This window comes from Martes martes (assembly GCF_963455335.1).
Source record: "Martes martes genome assembly, chromosome: 1".
NCBI lineage: Eukaryota > Metazoa > Chordata > Mammalia > Carnivora > Mustelidae > Martes > Martes martes.
The window spans coordinates 164080652-164100897 of record NC_137888.1 but is presented as its reverse complement, the minus strand read 5'-3'; the positions used below and the strand labels follow the sequence as shown (position 1 = coordinate 164100897).

At 48.3% G+C, this 20246-nt stretch overlaps 1 protein-coding gene across 1 annotated transcript; it reads right to left on the bottom strand.

The window, feature by feature from the left end:
- Positions 1–17203, bottom strand: EFCAB12 (EF-hand calcium binding domain 12; the record flags this gene model as incomplete). Its single annotated transcript, XM_080817813.1, has 9 exons — positions 1–259; positions 1089–1145; positions 2489–2669; positions 5725–5938; positions 7348–7541; positions 9927–10083; positions 12047–12229; positions 14314–14762; positions 17077–17203. The coding sequence occupies 9 exons, from the start codon at positions 17201–17203 to the stop codon at positions 1–3; spliced, it is 1821 nt and encodes a 606-aa protein (XP_080673939.1).
- Positions 17204–20246: the final 3043 nt, after the last annotated feature.

Below are 20246 nucleotides of genomic sequence, written 5' to 3'. Positions count from 1 at the left end.
CTAGTTGATGTAGTAGACTTTGGGGGCATCGTAATAGCCACAGGTCATGTAGTTCATGTTCCCAATGGGCCACCAGTGGTCAGGGTGGTAGGTGGCTGAGTAGGCATGGGGCTGGGGTTGGACACAACTGAAGAGTGCCAGGCTCCGGTCCACAGTCACAGTGGGCAGGTAGAGCTGCAGCTTGTCCAGGAGGTGCCCCGGCCAGAAGAAATTGGGGTGAGTTCGCTGTGGACCTCTAGGGCTCTTCACTTGCAGCTTCCTGGAGAAGAAGAAGGCAGAAGTGTGTCATGGTAGACTACCTGGGGCCAGGGCTTCTGCTCAGCAGAGTAGGCCAACTGTGACCAGAGTGGAGGTGTAGCATTGTGCTAAGCCCTTAGGCTCCAAGCAGTAGGTTCTGTTACCCTGTCTACCTCACCAATGAGGATCTGAAGGCCTAGAGAGGATAAGTCATTTCCCCAAAGTCACTCAGTGAGCAAGTGACAGAGTGCAGGCTTGACGCCCAATCTGCTGTCTCTAAAACCCAAATTCTTTTTTTTTTTTTAAGATTTTATTTCTTTATTTGACACAGAGAGAGAGACAACAAGAGAGGAAACACAAGCAGGAGGGAGTGGGAGAGGAAGAAGCAGGCTCCCCACCAAGCAGGGAGCCCAATGCGGGGCTCTATCCTAGGACCCTGGGATCACACCCAAGCCAAAGGCAGATGCCTAACGACTGAGCAACCAGGCGCCCCTAAAATTCATATTCTTAAATGTACACCATTTTCCTGTGAGGTTCAGAGCATAGTCTCTGGAGCCAGCATTGCTGGGTTCAAATCCCTGCTCCACCACTTAATAGATGGGTGGCTTTGAGTAAGTGCATTAATTTTTCTGTACCTCAGTTTTCTCTTCTGTAAAATGGGTATGCCAAGAGTCACTTTATAGGGTTACTAAGAGGATTTAAATGAGTTAAAACATGGAACACACCACAGCAGTGTCTGCCTGGCACCTTAAGCAGTTTTACCACTTCTCAGCTCTCAGGTACCTCCTCCAAAGGGAGGCGGGTCCTCCCTCCCACCCATCCCCTTCTGAAGTTGGATGATTGCTACAGACCTGGTGAACTCCTCAAACTCCTTAAAGTGTATTTTCTTGACTTTCTTCAAAGTTTTCCTAGTGGATAAGAGAGAAAGGTTTCTTGTCAGGAGAGGGGAAATCCAAGTTAATGGGGCCTCAGTACATGGGGGTGGGCCTGTCAGTAAGTCCAAACCAGAGCTCCAAAAGCAGAGTTTCTTCTTCCTGAGGTGGGACCCAGCCTCTCTCCCTCCATGCTCCAGTGGGACACACAGTGGGCGTGGTCAGCCAGGCCTGGGCTCACATCCTGGCTGGCTGGGTGACTCTGGGCAGGCCACTTCCCTTTGCAAAGCCTTATGTTTCTTATTACCCAGAACAGAGACCTCCCAAGGTAGCTGAGAGATGCTGCTGAGGCTGAATCCAGCTTTTGGAACAAGTGTGGTGAAAACTAACTCCCCAAGCATAGACTTGGCAGACATCCCTAATCGACTGCAGACAGCACTCTCTCCCAGCAGGCCTGCATCTGGCCTCCAAAACCTTGACAATACATTTCAGGTAGCAAGATAAAACAAATATCCGTCCCTGCCCTTGGGGCCCTCTCTTTATCCTTTATGGCTGTGGCCTACTTAAACATGGATAAGAGTCTGTTTCTCATGTTCCCACCCACTCCCTAGGTTCATGGTGCAGAAATGGAAGTCAGCCACCCAGGAGCTGGAATGCTTATGTAACAGATGAAAAGCTGAGGCTCAGACAGTGAAGCATCTTGCCCACTTAACCTGCAGGGTGTCTAATTTCCACTTGCATCCTATCCGTTCTGACCATACCGCCTAGTGGGCCGCTGGCAGGGATCCAGAATGTGGGCAGGACCTTCTCCATCCCACATTAGCCCCATCCCGCCTCGGGGATGCTGCTCGTTCTCCAATCTGCAGTCTCCAACAGATGTTGGTTTATCACCTGCCCACGGGTCCCCTCCTTCCAAAGAAGGACATTTCCTTAGAGAGGACTCAGGTTGGTCTGAGGCTCAGAGACAGGACCCAGTGCAGAGTTCTTTCCTCCTCCTAAGGGCTGCAAGCCCACCTCTTGCCAGAGAAGGCAGGATAAAGAAGGGACTGCCACACCTGTCCTCTGTAGGACCCCCGATGGCCGGCCCATGATTTGCGAAGGAGCCTCCCTATTTCTTGAAGAAGGCCCTCTTTTTAATCTTTCCCAGAGAGGTTGAGATCATGTAGGCTGTGGTTGGGAGAGTAGCTGTATGGGGATGAGGCAGGGATGCTGCGGCCCTCAGACATGTGCCAGGGATGACACCTGGTGACCAGTGGGGTTGGACATGCTGGGCATGCTTGGACACAGGCACTGGTGCACCATGACACCTTAGGTAGGCCACCATCCTATCCCCAGCACTGAAGGAGCAGCAGCAGGACAGAAGGCAAATGGCAGGGGACACAGGGAGTCTGACACTCAGCTTGTCAGTCTTCTTAACCAGAGCCTCGCTGAAGCCCTGGAGCTTGAGCAGGGCCAGATTTGGACTGAAGATCTTCAAGTCTGAGTAGTAGCCTCCTGGCTGCCGGATCGGGCGCACCTGGTCCTTCTGGAAAATGATCTTGTCTCCTGGGTACAGCAGGGCTGCAAGCAGCAAGAGAAATGTGACTGTCAGCCCAGGATCCCTCTTCCCCTGAGCCTCTGGGGCAGAGGGTTTTTTGTTTTTTTTTTAAATAGACATTTTTGTTTGAAAAGGTTTTTTCTTAGATACATGCTAAATTTTTATGTTTAAATGACTGTAGATTCAGAGCAAGTTGCAAAAGGAGTGTAGAGGGTCCCTTAGACTCTTCCTCTGGCTTCCCCGAATGGCAATGTGGCATACAACCACAGTGCAATGTCAGGAAGTGGGCCTGGTACAACACCGCTCTCTGGACTAGAGATGAGGGAGCTTGTTCATAACCAGTTCAGCCACAGCCCCAAGGCCTGGGTGCACGTAGGATGGAGTGAGCACTCTGCAGGGGTTGTGCTGGTCAGGAACCCACAAGGAGGAGGGGAGATTCACCCAAGACTTCACTAGGTTAATGGAGACTTAGTCGATGGCAGCTTTCTCCTTGCCCAGAATTAATCTCACAGATACCCTTGGGAGACTGCTCTAAGAAGTCAGAGCACAAAAAACACTGGGCCAGGGGTTCTGTCTTCCTGCAGTCATTGAGCAGTGCTTGTCCCAAGACGGTAACACGTAACTTACTCATATTCTAGAAAAAGTAATGGAAGGTTACACTCCAGGTTATTAATGCTGCTTATCTGCAGGGAGGGCAGGGACTGTGCAGATAAGAGGGGAGAGGGAAGGAGGATATGCAGCATCAACATTTTTAAAAAGTACACAGGATTTTTTTAAAACCACATTTAAAGATATATATGTAATATATATAATATACACATATAATATATATACACAATTTTAAAATAATTTACATAAATAATTTTGTATAAATGGAAAAGGAAAAGAGGTCTGTGAAAGGACAATCTCTAAAATATTAATGATGTCAACTCAAGCTGGGGAAATTTTTATCTTTCTGTTTTCAAGGAAAGCTTAAGTGAGCAAGTATTATCTATAAAATCAGGGGACAAATGATAAAGCTGTATTCACTGGGGAGAGGGGAAATGCCTCAGAGTTGTAGAACTCTAGCCCTTGAGCCTGAGGGCTAGAGTCAGAGCCCACCAAGCTCTAGTCCAGAACACAGACCCGGAAGTCCCAATGTTTGAGTTTCTTTACTCACAGCAGAGCAGGCCTCTGTCACAGAGACAGCTGCTAGATAGTGGCCAGGTTACTGGTCAGAGGTGGACTAGAATTTTTTTTTCCATCTAGAACAATCAGAAGCAAAAGGAAGCCCCCCCCCCCCCCCCCGCCGACACGGATGCTCCTGTGTGCCTTTGAGTGTGAGATCCTTCCAACTGGTGAGGTGAACAGGCCCAGGAGCTAGCAAAAGCTAGCAGTGGAGGCAATCAGTAGTGGTTCAGTGTTCTGAGGGGACAGAGGAGGCACATCCCAAGAAAAGGCCTGGCCCGCAGGGCAGCCCCAGGTGCAGGCGTGGCAAGCCTGCCTGGTTCAGAAGACAGTTAGCTGCCCCTCCACCACTAGCCAAGACCAGGAAATGTACACAATCAGGGAAGACAAGTCTCCCTGAGGAAGAAGGAAGGATGGATGATGCATCCAGGATTTCCTGTCTCTGCCCTCGCAGCCTGGGGGGGCAGCAATTGGCTGCCCAAGTGAGGGGGTGCAGCGCACCCAGGAGACAACTACCCCTCAGGTTGGTTTGCCTGTGTTTCTGGAGGCTTTCAGCCAAACGCTTTTGTACAGACCTGTTATGGGCTGAATTGTGTCCCCCCCACCCCCCGCAAGGCTTCATATACTGAAGCTCTAACCCCCTGAAACCTCAGAATTTGTACTTGGATAGAGGATCTTTCAAGAGGAGATGAGGTAGATGAGCCTGGGCTCAAATCTGATTGGACCGGTGTCCTTGTAAAAGGAGATCTGGACATAAGAGAGGCGCTAGGGGCGTGAGTGCACAGGGGGAAACCATGTGAAGAGGTAGCGAGAAGGTGGCCATTCTGTGAGCCCAGGAGAGAGGCCTCAGAAGAAACCAGCCCTGGTGCACCTTGATTTTGCACTTCTAGCCTCCAGAAGTGTAAGAAAACAAATTTCTGTTGTTCAACCCAGTCTGTGGTATTTTATTGTGGCAGCCTGAGCAAATTAATACAAGACCTAGGGCCCTGTACAATGTGCACTTGCCTCCCTCTCTCTGGGGAAAAAGATGGAAATAGTCAGTTGTGACAGTTAACTTATTCTTAGGGAAGTCACACCCCTGTCTATGTGCCCCTTTCTCTGAAAGCCACACTGCCCAGTTCGGCCATGGTTTCTTCCTGGCCACTTGGGAAACCTCTGCCCTCAAGAGCAACTTGCTCTTTTGTGCTTTTAAGGCCCAAAGTGGGACCTGCCCATTAAATTTATAAATTCACAGATTTGGGGCAGCAGTATCCCTGGGTGATCATCAAGGGCTTTTGGGGCACTCCCCCATCCCCGTCTCCCAGAAGCACATGCTCTACCCAGAGGTGGGGAGGGTTCAGGTCTGCTTGGATATATGGAAACATAATTCTCCCTCAAACAGAGGGTGAGGCCAGTGTGGAAATCTCAGGGCCCAGTCCTGTGGTCTGAGCAGAGAGCAAAGGGTCTCAGCAGAACTTGCCCCCTAGTGTGTTCCTACCTCCATGTCGCAGAAGAACCGAGAAACAGACCTGACCTAGGAAGTGGTTTTGGAAAAGCCCAGTACAATCATAGCAGTTATCTTCTATCATATCTCCCTCTTTGAAAATGGGACTGTTCCTTTCTGCTCAACTTCAGGGCTCCGTCACCCTGAACTCCTGTTCTAGAATGCCTAGCAGCTCCATTGGGGGAACCCAGACCTCTGTGTCTGTGGCGCCTGTGTACCTCCAGGATTTTAGAAATCCTATCTAACTGGAAAACAGACTGGACTGTTTCTCCCCTCCCCCTCCACCTTCCATATCCCCACCACAGGCCACAGCAGTTTAGCTGGGTGTATGTCAGCCAGGGAAGGACAGACCACAGGTGGATGCCACCTGTACCCAGGTTCTGGGCCCTCTTGGCAACCTCCCAAGGGCCAGCCCCCAAAGCCCTTACCTTTCATGAGGATGTCCTCCGTCAGCGGGAGGCCGTAGTACTCACAGAGCTTGCAGCACTGCAGGTAGACCAGAAAGTTGTCCCTGCGGGACATGTTGATGAGCTCCCTCATCTCCCCGAGCATGGTGGACGGGAGACAGTGCTCATCAAAGTGCTTATTCCCACTGCGCACCAGGCGGCACTGCTCCAGGTACTGGATGGAGGGGATCTTGAGCTGCAAAGAGAACAGAGGTTGGCACACACTTCCCTCCAGCTTCTCTTTGCCTTCCTGGACAGAAGGCAGATGTGGAGCCTCATCTCCATCTCCCCCATGAGGGGAAATGGCAAAGAGTTCAGGGAGGGACCCAAGTTCAGGCTCTGAAGTCAGTGCCTTGGGAGAAAAATCACACATAGTCAAGATCACCCCCAAGAGCACTTGAATGGCTAAGGTTAAGGCCGGCAGTGCTGTGTGAGTGTGAACAGCCCCATACACGCAGCTGCACGTCTTTATGTCATAGGTCCAGTAGGGTGCCACGTCGATGCCTTGGTGAAACATGGCATCCACAGATTTGGCTGCACCAGGATTTAAATTAGGTGCAGACATCTGTGCTTTTGAGGTAGAACCACAGTGTCAAGAATAGCAGAGCAAAGCCAAAGAAGCCTGCGGAATGCCGAGCCATGTTTGGCCTTCTTATTTATTTACAAGGAAATAAAAAACAACAACAACTATATTTTTGCAGCATCTAACACCAGGATCAACAAAGTACAGCCCACAGGCCACATCTGGCTCAGCACCTGTTTTTATAAAAATGGTTTTCTTGGAACACAGAGGCACTCATTTGTTTTGTGGCTGCAGTCTGTGGCTGCTCTTGGGTGGTAGTGGCCCCAGAAACGATAGAGCCCCAGAAATCTAAAACAGTTGTTGCCTGGCTCTTTACAAAGTTTGCTGATCCCTGCTCAAATATGTTGGGGTTTTCTTGTCATGAAGTGAATCAGATCTTAACTGATATAGCACTTATAGTGCTTAACATTTTATTATAGATATATATAATACATAGAATATACTAATATATTTTATATACTTATTATAATATAAAATTAATTTAACATACAGTATTATAATATCATAATATTATAATATATCTTTATATTATATTTATTATATATAATAAAGTATGTATTTATATATAGTATAATGCTAATATTGTCTGCCTCCCTGCCGGCAGGGGCTGTTTTGTTCTCTGCTAAAAGAGCGCCTGGCACATTGCTGTCTCTCGATAAATATTTGTTGGATGAATTCATTCATGCCATCCATTCCTCCTTCACTGGTCATGTGTTTCTGGAGTGCCCACGCAGTGGCAGGCCCTGTGCTGGGCACTTGGATTCCAGCTGTGATGGAGATGCAGCCCTCAGCCCTGGTCTCAGGATGCAAAGTCACAGTTAAGGAATGGGGGGAGGGGAACTCCATACTCTCGGAAACATGATCTCATTTCATCTTCAGAGAAACTTCGTGAGGTAGGTGTTGTTCTCATTATCAGATGAAGAAGCCTGCTCCCTGGAGTTCTGCAGCCTGAAGGTGCAGTGAACTTGAACCCGAGCCTGTCTAGGCACCTAGCCCCATGCCCCTCCTGTTGGCCTGGGTACCTTGTGCTGCCGCCTCCTCTCGCGGTACCGCTTGCCAACGTCCTCCATCTCCTCCAGAGTCATGGGCCGTGCCTCCATGTGGGTGTCAACCATGGGCACAGTCAGCAGGTCCATCTTGCAAGGCTGTGGGGCCAAATCCACCTGCTTCTTGGATGCACTCTGGAGGGAACCTCTGTGCTTGGCGGATCTATAATCTGAAAGGACAGAGAGACTGAGAGGAAGCCCATCTAAGGATTCCATCAAGTGGTTAACTGATGGGACCAAGCAGGTGTGGGCCACCCCTCTGCTCACTTCCCACGTGGCCCGCCTGTGCCATCTCTGCTTCCACAATGGCATCCCTTGTGCACCACAGTCCCAGCCTTCCTATTGCCCCTCTCATCCTCTACCATCCTGTTTCCACCAAACAACAAATAGGACCTTTACAAAATATAATCACCTCATTCCCCTGATGGCTTCCCACAGCGCTCAGACTAAAGCCCAGAATCCTCTTCCTGGTCTGCAAGGTTCTACAGGATCTGGCCTCAGCTCAGCATCCACCCAACCCATCTTCTAAACATCACCCCTCCCTCACTCCCCTGAGCCACCCTAACTGCTTTCTGTCACCTGAAAACTTTCCCAAGTCAGGGCTTTTGCCTTTGTAGCTCCAACTGCCTAGGATGCGCTCCACCAGACTGGTTCCTCATCAGTCACTCAAGTGTCAGCCCCCAGAGCTGCTTTGTAAAGAGGCCTCCCCTGACCACCACTTCCTCATTCTGTCCTGTTGTCTTCAAAGCATTAATCACGACTAGACATCATCTTGGCTAACCCGCTACATGGAAGCTCATTGGCTTCTTTACTCCTGTGTTCCCAGTTCCTGGTGTTTTTGAAGGGTGCCTGGCACATAATAGGTGCTCAACACAGATCTGGATGGATGAAAGCTTCCCATCGCCCCTGCCCTATTTCAGAGCTCCGCTGTCCCGGGCTGACATGAAATCATGGCCCAGCCATCCTCTAGTTTCCAGACTACAGACTGGTGGCTGAGCTTCAGCTTCCTCCTTGTCGAGTGTGAAATGCAGCTCTGACCTCCAGGGACTTGGAGGGTTATCTGAGCTGCTGCTGTGGGTAAAATGACCCCGCCCACAGCAGGTGCCCCCAGATGATACTGCCTTCCCTTTCTGAGCTGGGCACCCAGACTCTTGACACTGCTGCCCCTCTAGGCAAAGCAAGTGATACCCAAGTCTGCTTACCCTGCCCACTGATGCTGTCCAGGAGAAAGGGCTCCATGATGACACTGAGATGGCACCATTCAAGCAAATACCTGCTCTTGACTTCAAGTCTATTTATTGGGAAATAACAGGCCCCAAATACCTTTGCTACAAACATGCATTATGAGTACTGTGGTCACTCACTAAATGGCTCATAGCAAACCACATGAATAAGGGCGAGCTGTGGTAATTTATAATGAAAAGGCAAAAGAGCATGGATGGGAAAGCAAGCTCGACTTGAGGCAGCCCTGAGCACATGCTGGACATGAAGGGTGCTGGAGATTATGACTGGGGGTGGTGGTGGTGACATGTGCAGGAGGTGCCTGGAGGGTACTCAGATTCCCTGGGACTCTGGAAGAAGAAACCTTTCCCCTCCCCTCCTCCCCCAGGGCTCTCCTGTGACCTCAGAATGTGAGGAACACCCCACACCAACATCTGAAATGAAACTCTTTCCAGTCTGATGGGCGGGGCCAAAGCAAGATTTATTTGATTTAGAAAAAGAAAGATGTTATATTTAGGGATATGTTATATTGTTGTTATAGTTATTATATGTTATATTTGATTACATTTGGGGTAGGCTCTGGAAAGATGGGTGGAGGTTAAAAGGAGAGCTTTATTTTATCTGTAGTTGTTCAATTTAAAATTTTTTGCACCATCAGTGGCACTAAGCTCTAAAGAACCATGATGTACCCTTGTGTTATAGAGTAAATTCATAGCCAGCGCCATGGCTGGTCCATTTCTAATTTGCCTCTGTCCTATATTTGGACAGAAGTGGTTCCACAAGCACATGGCCTAGCAAATGGAACTTGAGCTGTGCACAACTCATACAACTGTTCACAGCAACCCTGCTAATATCTCTGATAGCAGAATATCAAAATAGATTTTCCAGTAAACTCTAAACATGTGCTAATTCTGGTTTCTGAATTTTAGTGGGTTTTTTTTTGCGGGGGGGTGGAATTTTAGTTAACTTTTTATCAGTAAGATATAGATTAATAGTAAGAAGCCCTTGGGCCCACATACAAGTGGAAGGGCCTTCTGTTTGGGTCAGATCTCAATCTATCAGGTAAGCTTTGGAGGGCTGAAACTACCTTTTGGAAATCCTCCTGTAAGGACAAGGGCTGGGCCTCAAGATCTTCAAATGGATATGGTAGCTGAGCACTCATGAGAATATCTACTCTTTAGTTGATTGTTAGACCTGGGGATTCTAGAAGCTTGGCCCACCTATGGTAAGCCAAAGTTGGAGAACACACTCAGAAAGTAAGCCGAGGCTGCCTCCATCCTGCTTGTTCCCAGGATGGGGAAGTGGAGACATGGGGTTGGGGGGTGGATACGTACACTCCCTTGCAGTTGACAGGGTGCTTCTCTGCTCACCCAAAGACCACTGCTTGTAGGTGTTGGCTAGGATATCCATGGTAATGTTGTTGCACTTTCCCAGAGAGCTGAGATAGATCACAACATCCTCCATCTCCTGGTTTTTCAGAGGGACTCCAACCTGAGGAGAGAAGATAAGCCACCAAGGTGGGTGGGCTCCACTCCAAACATCCAGCCAGTATGGCCAAAGCCATAGCAGCCTGACCCCACCTCTCCTGTCTAGTTTCTGGTTTCATCCACCAACACTCCCAGCTCATGCCCAAGGCCTCTGCCGCAGGAGCTTAGAGCCCTTTCCCAGGCCCTGAACACACTCTACACTTTCTTACACTCTGCCTTTACTCAGGTGTTTCCACCTATCTGAAGAACTCCTATCCCTCCTTCAAAACCCAGTCCAGATAAGCCACCATCTTTGCAGAATCTGCTCCTTCTTCCTTCCGGACCACCACCCCACTCCATACCGATCTCAATGCTAGCTTTCCCAGGCTGGACTGGAAAAAGGATTTCACGTCTACCATCCTTGTCCATGAGAAACACATTAGCCTCCTTTAACTGAAGTAAAAGAGGATCAGAAATACGATACACGTTACTCTTTGAAGGACAGTGAATAACTTTGTGTGACTGTAATGCTTGCCATCAATACCAAATATTCAAGAAGAAAAGTCTTAAAGGAAATATAATTTTGTACACTGCAGTCATTATTCACTGAGCTTTCCTCAAAGAGGGTTAGAACACTTCTAGGATGAAAAGATGTAATATTTTATCTTTTTTTGGTTATGATGATTAAAAACCTTTTATCTTTTTTCTCATGTTTTGAAAGGTTGTTTAGATGAGTACATATCAGGAAACAATAGTGTGAAGACTGGTGATGATTCAAAACCATAAAAGATGGTGGGCTGAAAGATGGTAGCCACCAGCTTCCTAAAGTGTTTTGTAAAGGTAGCTTGTATTCAAAGTATATAAAAGCTTAATTCATGCAGACCAGAGGTCAGCAAACTTCTGTACAGGGCCAGATGGTAAATATTTTAGGCTCCATGAACCATATGGTCTCTCTCATAACTACTCAACTCTACCATCGTAGCATTAAAACGGCCATGACAATACATACAAATGAGTGTAGCTGTGTTCCAATAAAACTTTATTTACAAAAACAGAGGCAGGCTGGATCTGACTTCTGGGCGATAGTTAGTAGACCCCTTACTAGACCAGTGGAGCTTTCTGCAATAATGGAATGTTCTGTAACTGAGTGGTCTGGTAGAGGAACTGCTCATCATGTGTGGTTACTGAGCATCCAAAATGTGGCTATTGTGAGTGAGGAACTGGATTTTAAATTTTTATTTCTTTATAATTAACTTAAAATCTTGGCTAGCCCTTGAAAGTGTGGCCTGACAGACAGTACCATAGACATCATTGGGAGCTTGTTAGAATGTAGCATCTCAGGTCATGCACAGAGGTACTGAGTCAGAAGTTGCATTTTTTTTAAGATTTTATTTATTTATTTGACAGAGATCACAAGTAGGCAGAGAGGAAAGCAGAGAGAGAGAGGAGGAAGCAGGCTCCCCGCGGAGCAGAGCGCCCGATGCGGGGCTCGATCCCAGGACCCCAGGATCATGACCTGAGCTGAAGGCAGAGGCTTCAACCCACTGAGCCACTCAGGCGCCCCCAGAAGCTGCATTTTTAACAGACCTGTATATGATCATATGCCAGTGACAGCTGGAGAAGATCTAGAAGGTTCTAGAGGCAGGACTGAAGGCCCAGCAATTTCTGTGCGCAGTTCTGGGGTCCAATGGGCAAGACAGTGATTCCTCACACACCTGATTGGTTATGGGGTTGGTTCTGCAGACTTTCCACTCAGATAGGGGCTTTTTAGGTCAGACCCATGCAAGGGTGCTTTTACGGGTCTGATGTGGCCACAAATTATGACACGTTTTCCAAGTTGGCTTTACAAGTAACAAGACTGATGGTTTGAGTCCCCTGCATCTACTTTTCAGTTGGTCCAGGACCTGGGTTCAGGCAGCAGTGGGGGCAGGGAGCATGGACATCTTCCCCACTCAGGCCAGCCTGGAGGGAGGATGGGAGGCACTTACCGCCTTCATAGCTGCAATGAACTCCTCCCTAGAGATCCTCTGGTTCTCACCCCAGTCCACCTTGCTGAATATCTCCAGGATCTTGATCTTGCGGCTGCGCAGGTACGAGTACAAGGTGGTCAAGGCAGAAGGCTTGGGCAGTCGGAGCTGGGGCACAGATCGGCGGGAAGGCCGGGAGCTCTTCTGCAAAAGGCAAGAGAGTGGGGCAGAGGGGGAGAATTCAGGGGAGACAGTCCACTGGAGCGTGATTCCCAGAGTTAGAACAGGGAGAGCAAGTGGCTGAGCAGCTCTAGACAGACAGCAGGATGGAATGCAAGGGGCACTAGACTCGGGGCAACTGCCTGTCGCCACAGATTCTTTGCATCTCGGGACCTCCATTTTCCCATCGGAAACAAGACGTATGGACATTATGAGAACTAACATTTCGTTCTTACCCCATCTCTCCTGTCAGACAAGTCAAGAGTATAATCCCACTGGACTCTCAGTGCCCCCAGACACACGCCCTGGCCTGGAGCCAGACAGGGCTCTCTAATCCTCCTATGTCCCAGTCTTTGCTCCTGCTGGGCCTCCTGACCAGAATACATTTCCTCCTTTCTCTACCTGTCCAAATCTTACTTTTCCTCTAATTCCAGGTTATGGGGAATATTTCAGAATAATACCCCTCACCTTGGTGCAGCACCTGACAGTTTACAAAGGGCCTTTCTGTTCCCTAGTTTATAGCTCCTTTGCATTTGGGACCCACCTCTATTAATGGTCTACAGCAAACTGTAGTCATTGATCTGATGTGTCTGCCTCCCCCGTTAATATCTGAACATCTTGAAGGAAGACCATGTCCTATTAAGCTACATAACCTTACCTCCCGTCTCCCTACTGAAAAAGCCTCCAGCCCCAGGCAGACAGGCAATCATTGTTTGCTGAATGACTAAATGATGCTGTAAATTAGGTATTAGGTATGACTTTCCCTTTTTACAAATGAGTAAACAGGTTCAGCGAAGTGAAGTGGCTCGTCCAGTTTCACACGACCCTTGACCCTTGAGCCGTAGAGCTGGGTTTCTAACCCAAGTCTAGCTGTCAGGAAGGATGTGTGAGACCTAGGAAATTTGGGTTTGGACTCTGATTACACCAAGGACTGACTCTGATATCAGTGAGACGGCAATCAAAAGGACAGGCATAATATTGAGTGCTCGCTCTGTGGCCGGCACTGTCCAAGGCACCTGATATAAATTCATCCATTTAGATGTCACAGCAACCCTAGAAAGTAGGTACAATGGTTATCCCTATTTAATAGATTGGAAAACTGAAGCCCAGGTCATAGAGCTAGGAAGTAGCCGAGCTAGGTTTAAACCCAAGTTATCTGATCTCTTACCCCAACTTAACCTCACCTGGGAGAAATTTCAAGTGTTTGCATTACAAGGGAATGTCACAGGGACCAAGCATTGGGGGATGAGGGCTTTGATACTGATTTCCACTGACTCCCTCTATAGGCCTGGACGATTGACTGGCCTCGTTGAGCTTCTAGTTCTATATTTATAAAAAGGAGTTCCTCATTTTTTCTTCCGGCCTCGCAACTCTGATCCTCACAGCAGCACTAGGAGCACCTGCCTGGCACACATCAACCCTCAACAAACATGTGACCATGAATGAATGAATGAACAATGAGTCTTTTAAAATGTCCCATAGATGGGGGTACGTGGGTGGCTCAGTGGGTTAAAGCCTCTGCCTTCGGCTCAGGTCATGATCCCAGGGTCCTGGGATCGAGCCCCGCATCGGGCTCTGTGCTCAGCAGGGAGCCTGCTTCCTCCTCTCTCTCTGCCTGCCTCTCTGCCTACTTCTGATCTCTGTCTACCAAATAAATAAAAACAAAATCTTTAAAAATAAAATAAAATGTCCCATAGATTGATGCCAGGAATTATCCCTCCTCAGGTGGTTTTAAGATACAGTCACAAATTCTTCCACTCCTCCTTTCTGAGATGGAGCCTGGTTCCCCTCCCATCGAGTGTGGACAGCCCTTAATGACTTGCTTCTGTCAAATAGAATATGGTGAAAGTGATCATGTGATTCTCTTGAAACTGGGATCTCCCGAGATGATGTCGTAAGAGGCATCACAGCCCTCCTCCTTGCTCTGTCCCCAATACACCCCCCCTTTTGGGACTTCTCTGCTCCTCTTTGATGGGGGGACACCCCCTATTTTGCCTAAGCCCAGGGAATGAAATGACAGTATGCCCCTAACACCTTCAGTCTCTTCATCATCAAGTGGGGCTGCTCACCTTGGTGGCTCTAGTAGGAGTCAGACAGGCCAGCAAATGGGCCTCATGCTCCTTTTGGATCATGTATAAGACCTTGGCCTCTGAAGGGGTGAGGCAAGGCTTGTTCTGCAGCCACTTCTCCATGTTGCCGAATGACTCCAGGTTCTGCCGAAGCTTCAATCTCTGGCTGAGCCAGGTCTTCGCATCGTCCGGCTGCCCCAGGATATCCCCGGCTCCCAGGACTTTGAAGCTGGATATCAGCTGTGGGGGAGTCTGGGCTTGGGCCGTGAGATTGATGGATATTGGATCCTCATTTTGAGGCAAGGTGATGATCCGGCGGCGGCTCTGAGGCTGGTGGAAAGTCTTCTGCTTGAACTGCTTGAAGCAGTGGGCAATGACTGGCTCAGGATTGAAGATGGGGTCCTTGCTGGAGGTTTCATCATCATCTGAGGTCTTAGACTGGCAGAGCCCTTGGGGGAAGAGTGTTAGGAGGTGAGTTTCTTTCAGGAAGAGGACTAACAGAGTCAGGAAAGAAAAATGCTACAGCAGCAGGCTGGATGATAGGGCATCTGGGTTCCAGGCCTGGCTTTATCATTGCTTCGCTATCATAATAATTGTGTACTCCTGAACGCGGGCACAATGCTAAAAGCTTTATATGCTTTTTCTTTCATTATTTTTTATTTATTTATTTATTTTGACAGACAGAGATCACAAGTAGGCAGAGGGGCAGGCAGAGAGAGAGAGAGGAGGAAGCAGGCTCTCCATGGAACAGAGAGCCCGACGTGGGGCTTGATCCCAGGACCCTGGGATCACGACCTGAGCGGAAGGCAGAGGCTTTAACCCACTGAGCCACCCAGGCGCCCCCTTTATATGCTTTTTCTTACTTAATCTTACTCTTCCCCACCTCAGCACTCCTTACCAGTCATCAGAATGATCTTTAAAAAAAAAAATAGAAGATTTATTTATTTATTTATTTGAGAGAGTGAGAGAGACAGAGAGAGAGAGAGAGAGAACAAGCAAGGGGAGGGGCAGAAGGAGAGGGAGAGAGAGAATCTTATGCAGGCTCTACACCCAGTGAGTAGCTCCACATGGGGCTCAATCTCACAACCCTGAGATCATGACCTAAGCCAAAACCAAGAGTTGGACGCTTACCCAACTGAGCCACTCAGGTGCCTCCAGAACGATGCCATTCTGGGGGCGCCTGGGTGGCTCTGTCATTTAAGCATCTGCCTTCAGCTCAGGTCATGATCTTGGGGTCTGTGTCAGGCTCCATGCTCAGTGGGGAGTCGCATCTCCCTTTCCCTCTGCCCCTCGCCCTGTTCGTGCATGCACTCTCTCTCGAATAAATAAATAAATAAAATCTTTTTTAAAAATGCCATTCTGATTTGGTCTGATCATCTGAGCAGAGGCTTTGGAGCCAGAATACTCCAGCCGTGTCCTGGCTCTGTTGCTTCATGGCTGCATGATCTTGGGCAAGTAACTTAGCATCTCCGTCTCAATTCTTCATGTGCAAAATGGAGAAAAAGAGGGTACCTACTTTACTGAGTGGTGGAGATGGTTAGAATCAGTCCATTTTAGAGGTGTTTTGTTTATACTAAGTACACAGTTATTTTTATGTACTCGCCCTTCACCTATTTTGAAACCCTTCCATGACTTTCAAAGTAAAGTCCCATGATCCTCCTCTGCCAACCTTTTCGACCTCATCGCTTGCCTGTCTTTCCTTAGTATAACCCAGATGCCTTGACCTCTCTCAATGATCCCTGAATGTTCTAAGCATCCAACACCCAACATGTTCCCTTCCCTACTCATCCCCTCCTCACTCCTCATCCTCAGGCCACATGTTACCTGTCCAGCTCCCAAGCTCTGTTATATCCTCATATTATCTCTATGTAATATAACCTATATTTTTCCTTTGGACCACTTCATGTTGAATGAGGTCTGTTTTGTTTGACATATTCCTTAAAATTTTCCAACTTGAGTTACTTTACACTGGGGCATGCCCTCTCCAGGTTTCCATAGTCCCCACCATTCTCTATAGTCTCACATGCACATCAGTTCATTTATTAAGTGTGTGCTTCAAGCAGACATTTGTGTTTAAAATCCCTGGTGTAATTACTTGGTCCATGTTTATTTTTTCAATAGACTATAGACTGGGACCTCATCTCTCCCTGCTGGAGTCCCCGCACCTCCACATGCCAACATACAGAGGGAGCTCAGTAATTATTTGGTGAACGAGTGGATGTCAAATGGACAGATTCAATAAGTCAGCTCTATGATTATACCATTTTACAGATAAGGGCACAAAGGCCCCAAGATGCCCAAGGTCACACAGTTGATTAGCAGCAGAGCTGGGACAGATCAAATGAATAACAGATATGTTTTAAAATTCAGAAGGGATATAACATTATTATTAAAAACACTGTCACCATATTTTCCTTTGAAAACCCAAACTCCCTTGTTTTAAAACCCTTTCATTGCCTCCAAAATAAAATTCAATCTCCTTAACCTGGCCCCACTGAAACTACCCACCACTGCCAGCCTCTCTAATGGGCTTCTTCTCTTGTTCCTTCTGACCTCCCCCAGTACTTGTACCCCCAAACTGAGATAACTACCATTCCTTGGTCCCTTTGCCCTGGCCACGTACTCTTTCCTCTCTCTGGAATACTCTTCGAGACTTAGGTTAGGCATCACCGTCCCCTGAAACCTTCCCACCCCTCAACCCCCACCCTCATGCCCACTCTGGGTTCCCACAGTGCCCGTGCCCATCCCCATCATAGCATTTACCATAATTTTCTGGATGAAGCTGCTTTCTGAGTCTTTCTCTCCCAATGGCCTGTGAGTTTTGCAATGTTAAGGGCTGTGTCCTAGAGCCCATGTATCCCTGGTCCCCAGCCTGGCACAAAGTGAACATTCAGGACATTTGTTAAGTCTCCTTACAATGCCCATGTGTTTCTTTCAGGTCAGAAAATAATGAGTATACATCAATGTGGACAGAAGTGAGCACTTCTTAACAACCCCTTTATCATTTCTTTGAGGACAAGATGCTGGGTACAGCTGAGAATGTAACCATTCATCAAACCACTATTTGCTGAGAATCACCCAATACTTGGCATGGCCAGGTGCAGATCCAAATGAGGCTGGGTGCCTGACCACAGAGCGCTGGCATTGAACAAGGTGGGTTAACCAGAGGGGTAACAAGATGCTCTCAGTTGGGGGAGAAATGCTGATGGAGAAACCCGGGAGGTCATCATGAAGGAGGAGGGATCGACATGTGCCTTCAAGAAGGAGTCAGATTTCAAGGGGTGGAGGGGCCAGCGTTGGGAAAGGTTAGGGGTGAAGTTTGGAGATTTAAGGGTTACTATAGTTCCACAAGTTGGAAGCACATATGTGTGAAGGAGGAGATTAGTGGGAAATGAAGTTGGAATCATCTTGAATGCAGATTAAGGGGTTTAAACTTTACCATGGGAACAGACTCAAAATACGCTCCTCCCTGGCCTTGCCACTGCCACTTGTGCCCTCCCTAGACCCCAAATCCATGATCTTCCCTTAGCCAGAAGAGTCACGAGTCATTCCCCCTTGAAGCCCTTCAATGGCTTCACTGAAATGGCTTCTCAGTGCCTCTAGAATAAACCAGCCCCTCCTGCAATGATCTACACCGCTGCTCTTACCTGGGCCCTGTATCTGCTTCTCCCCCGACTTCTCTCCCCCTTGCTCAGTTTTCTCCAGCTGCACAGGTCTGCTTTCTGTTTGTCCAACTCTCCTAGCTCTGTCCCAACTTGGTTTTGGCATTTATTGTGCCCTCTGAAGGGCATGGGATTCCCCAAGATCTCCCCTGGCTGAGTCCTTTTCACCATATAGTTCTCAGGCCAAGTGCACCGCCCCCAAAGTCCCCTGACAACCCTATCAAAGATCACATGCCCACCACACCATGGAGCTTCCATTCTAGTGATCTTTGGGGTCCTGTGTCCATTGATAAGAAAGTGAGGTGGGCTCTTATAATAAAAGAGGTCACTGCATAGTTGTGGGTAGAGACTGTGTGAAAATGTCCCCAAGGGATTGTGAGGACTGCTTTCAGAGGCTAACTAGTCCCATTGCCTTCCCACATCAGGGAACTCTTTCTGCAATGACCCTGGCAGATTTTACCTCTGTTCTGTATACACCTCTGGCGACAGGGAGTTCTCTACCTCACATTATGGATGCCTAATTCTGATTGCTAGAAAAGACTTCCTTATATTGACCCAGATTTCATTTCCCTGGAATTTCTACCCCTTGGTCCTAGTCCTCCCCATTGATGCCCCAGAAAATGCATTTGTTCCCTCTTTAGTGGGACAGCCCTTCAGGTATCTGGAGACAATTCAACTCTCTTGAAATTGTTTGTCTTGGCTGATTCACATCTCTAAGTTCCATCCTACCTCTCAAGCCAGGTGCTGTTTGGCCCCTCTCTTCCTGCCCAGCCCTTAAAATTAGTGCCTTCCAGGTTTACACTGGGCTTTCTTGTCCCCCCCCCCCAATCTCCTGTACTCTTGTGTTTCTGTGACCTTCTGCATACTGAGGACACCCATGCCAATATTTATAACTTGAAATTGCCCCCAACTTTCCACATACAATGTCTCCTAAAGCACCTCCACTTAGGACGGCCTACAAGTATCTCAGACTCAACCAATGAAGACTGCACTGATCTCCATGTCCTGTCCCCACTGAATCTGTTCCTGTTAGGTTCCTGATTTCTGTAAAAGGCACCTCCATCTCCCTAGCTACCAACCTGACCATCATCTTGGATTGTTCTTTCCATGCTTTGTTCAATCAGCCCCCCAAGTGTTCTAGCCCCTCTAGCCTGGCCACTCCCCCTCACCTCTCAGTATTTTTGATCTGGATGTTTCGGACAGCCCCAGATCTTATCAATCTGTGCTTCCAGCATTCTGAGTCTGCCAGTTCATTTGCTAATGCTCCCAATCTAATACTGTCATTCCCAGTGGCTTCTCCATTTCCTGGCTCACAAGATCTTTCATGATCTTGTCCCTTCTGACCTCTCTCACCTCTCATCCCCAGTAACACTCAAATGAACAGCAGTTTCCTGAAGACACCATATGTTTGAGCCCCTTTGCATGTGGTTCTGTTGGCCTGGAATGCCTTTCCTCCCCATTTTGGCATGGAGAACTCCTTGTATCCTTAATTTAGACCCCAGTGTAAATATCTCTTCCAGAACCTTGGAACTGTTCCTCCCCATCCTCTATACTTAGCAGAACTCTTACTCCTGGGTGTCATCCCCTGGCCTGGCATCCACCCTTTCTTCTGTAATTATCTGTTTATCTGCCTGTCCTTCACCTCTGAAGTTGCAGGGCTTTGCTGCAGCAGGCTATGGTGGAAGGTTTGAGGATTGATAGTTTTCTCCATGCTTCTTCTCCAGTACCCAATACATTAATATCCAGCGGAGAAATGGGGCAGAGGACGAGCCAGAGGGCTGTGGATGTCTTTCCCAGGCTCAAATATTGGACCTCTGATTTCAGACCAAGGCAAGTTGGCCCACTCCTCCAGCTTGGGCATGGAAATCTGAGAAATATGCATGACCTGACCCCGACTCCCTGGCAACCCCTCACCCAGAGTGGGGACGGCACAATGAGATATTTGCCCCCGTCCTTGCCCTCATCCCACTTGTACGCATGTGCACGGCACTGCTTTCCAGGAGCTTACCGACCACCGACAGGAACAGGGCCTCATACGTTTCATAGGAATCGTCATCCATGGTCGCAGCGTCAGGAGCAGGCGCTGAAGAGTGTGTGTGCATGCGTGTGTGCACGCGCTTGCTTGCTTGCTTGCGTCGGAGCACCAAAAAACAGTAATACCAAATTTTGCAAGAGACTCTGAAGTCGCAAGCTTAGAAGCTACTGTTGCCAGGACTACAGACGCCCTGCGCTGATTGGCTGAGCGCGGCCACGCTCGCAAAGTGTGAGGGA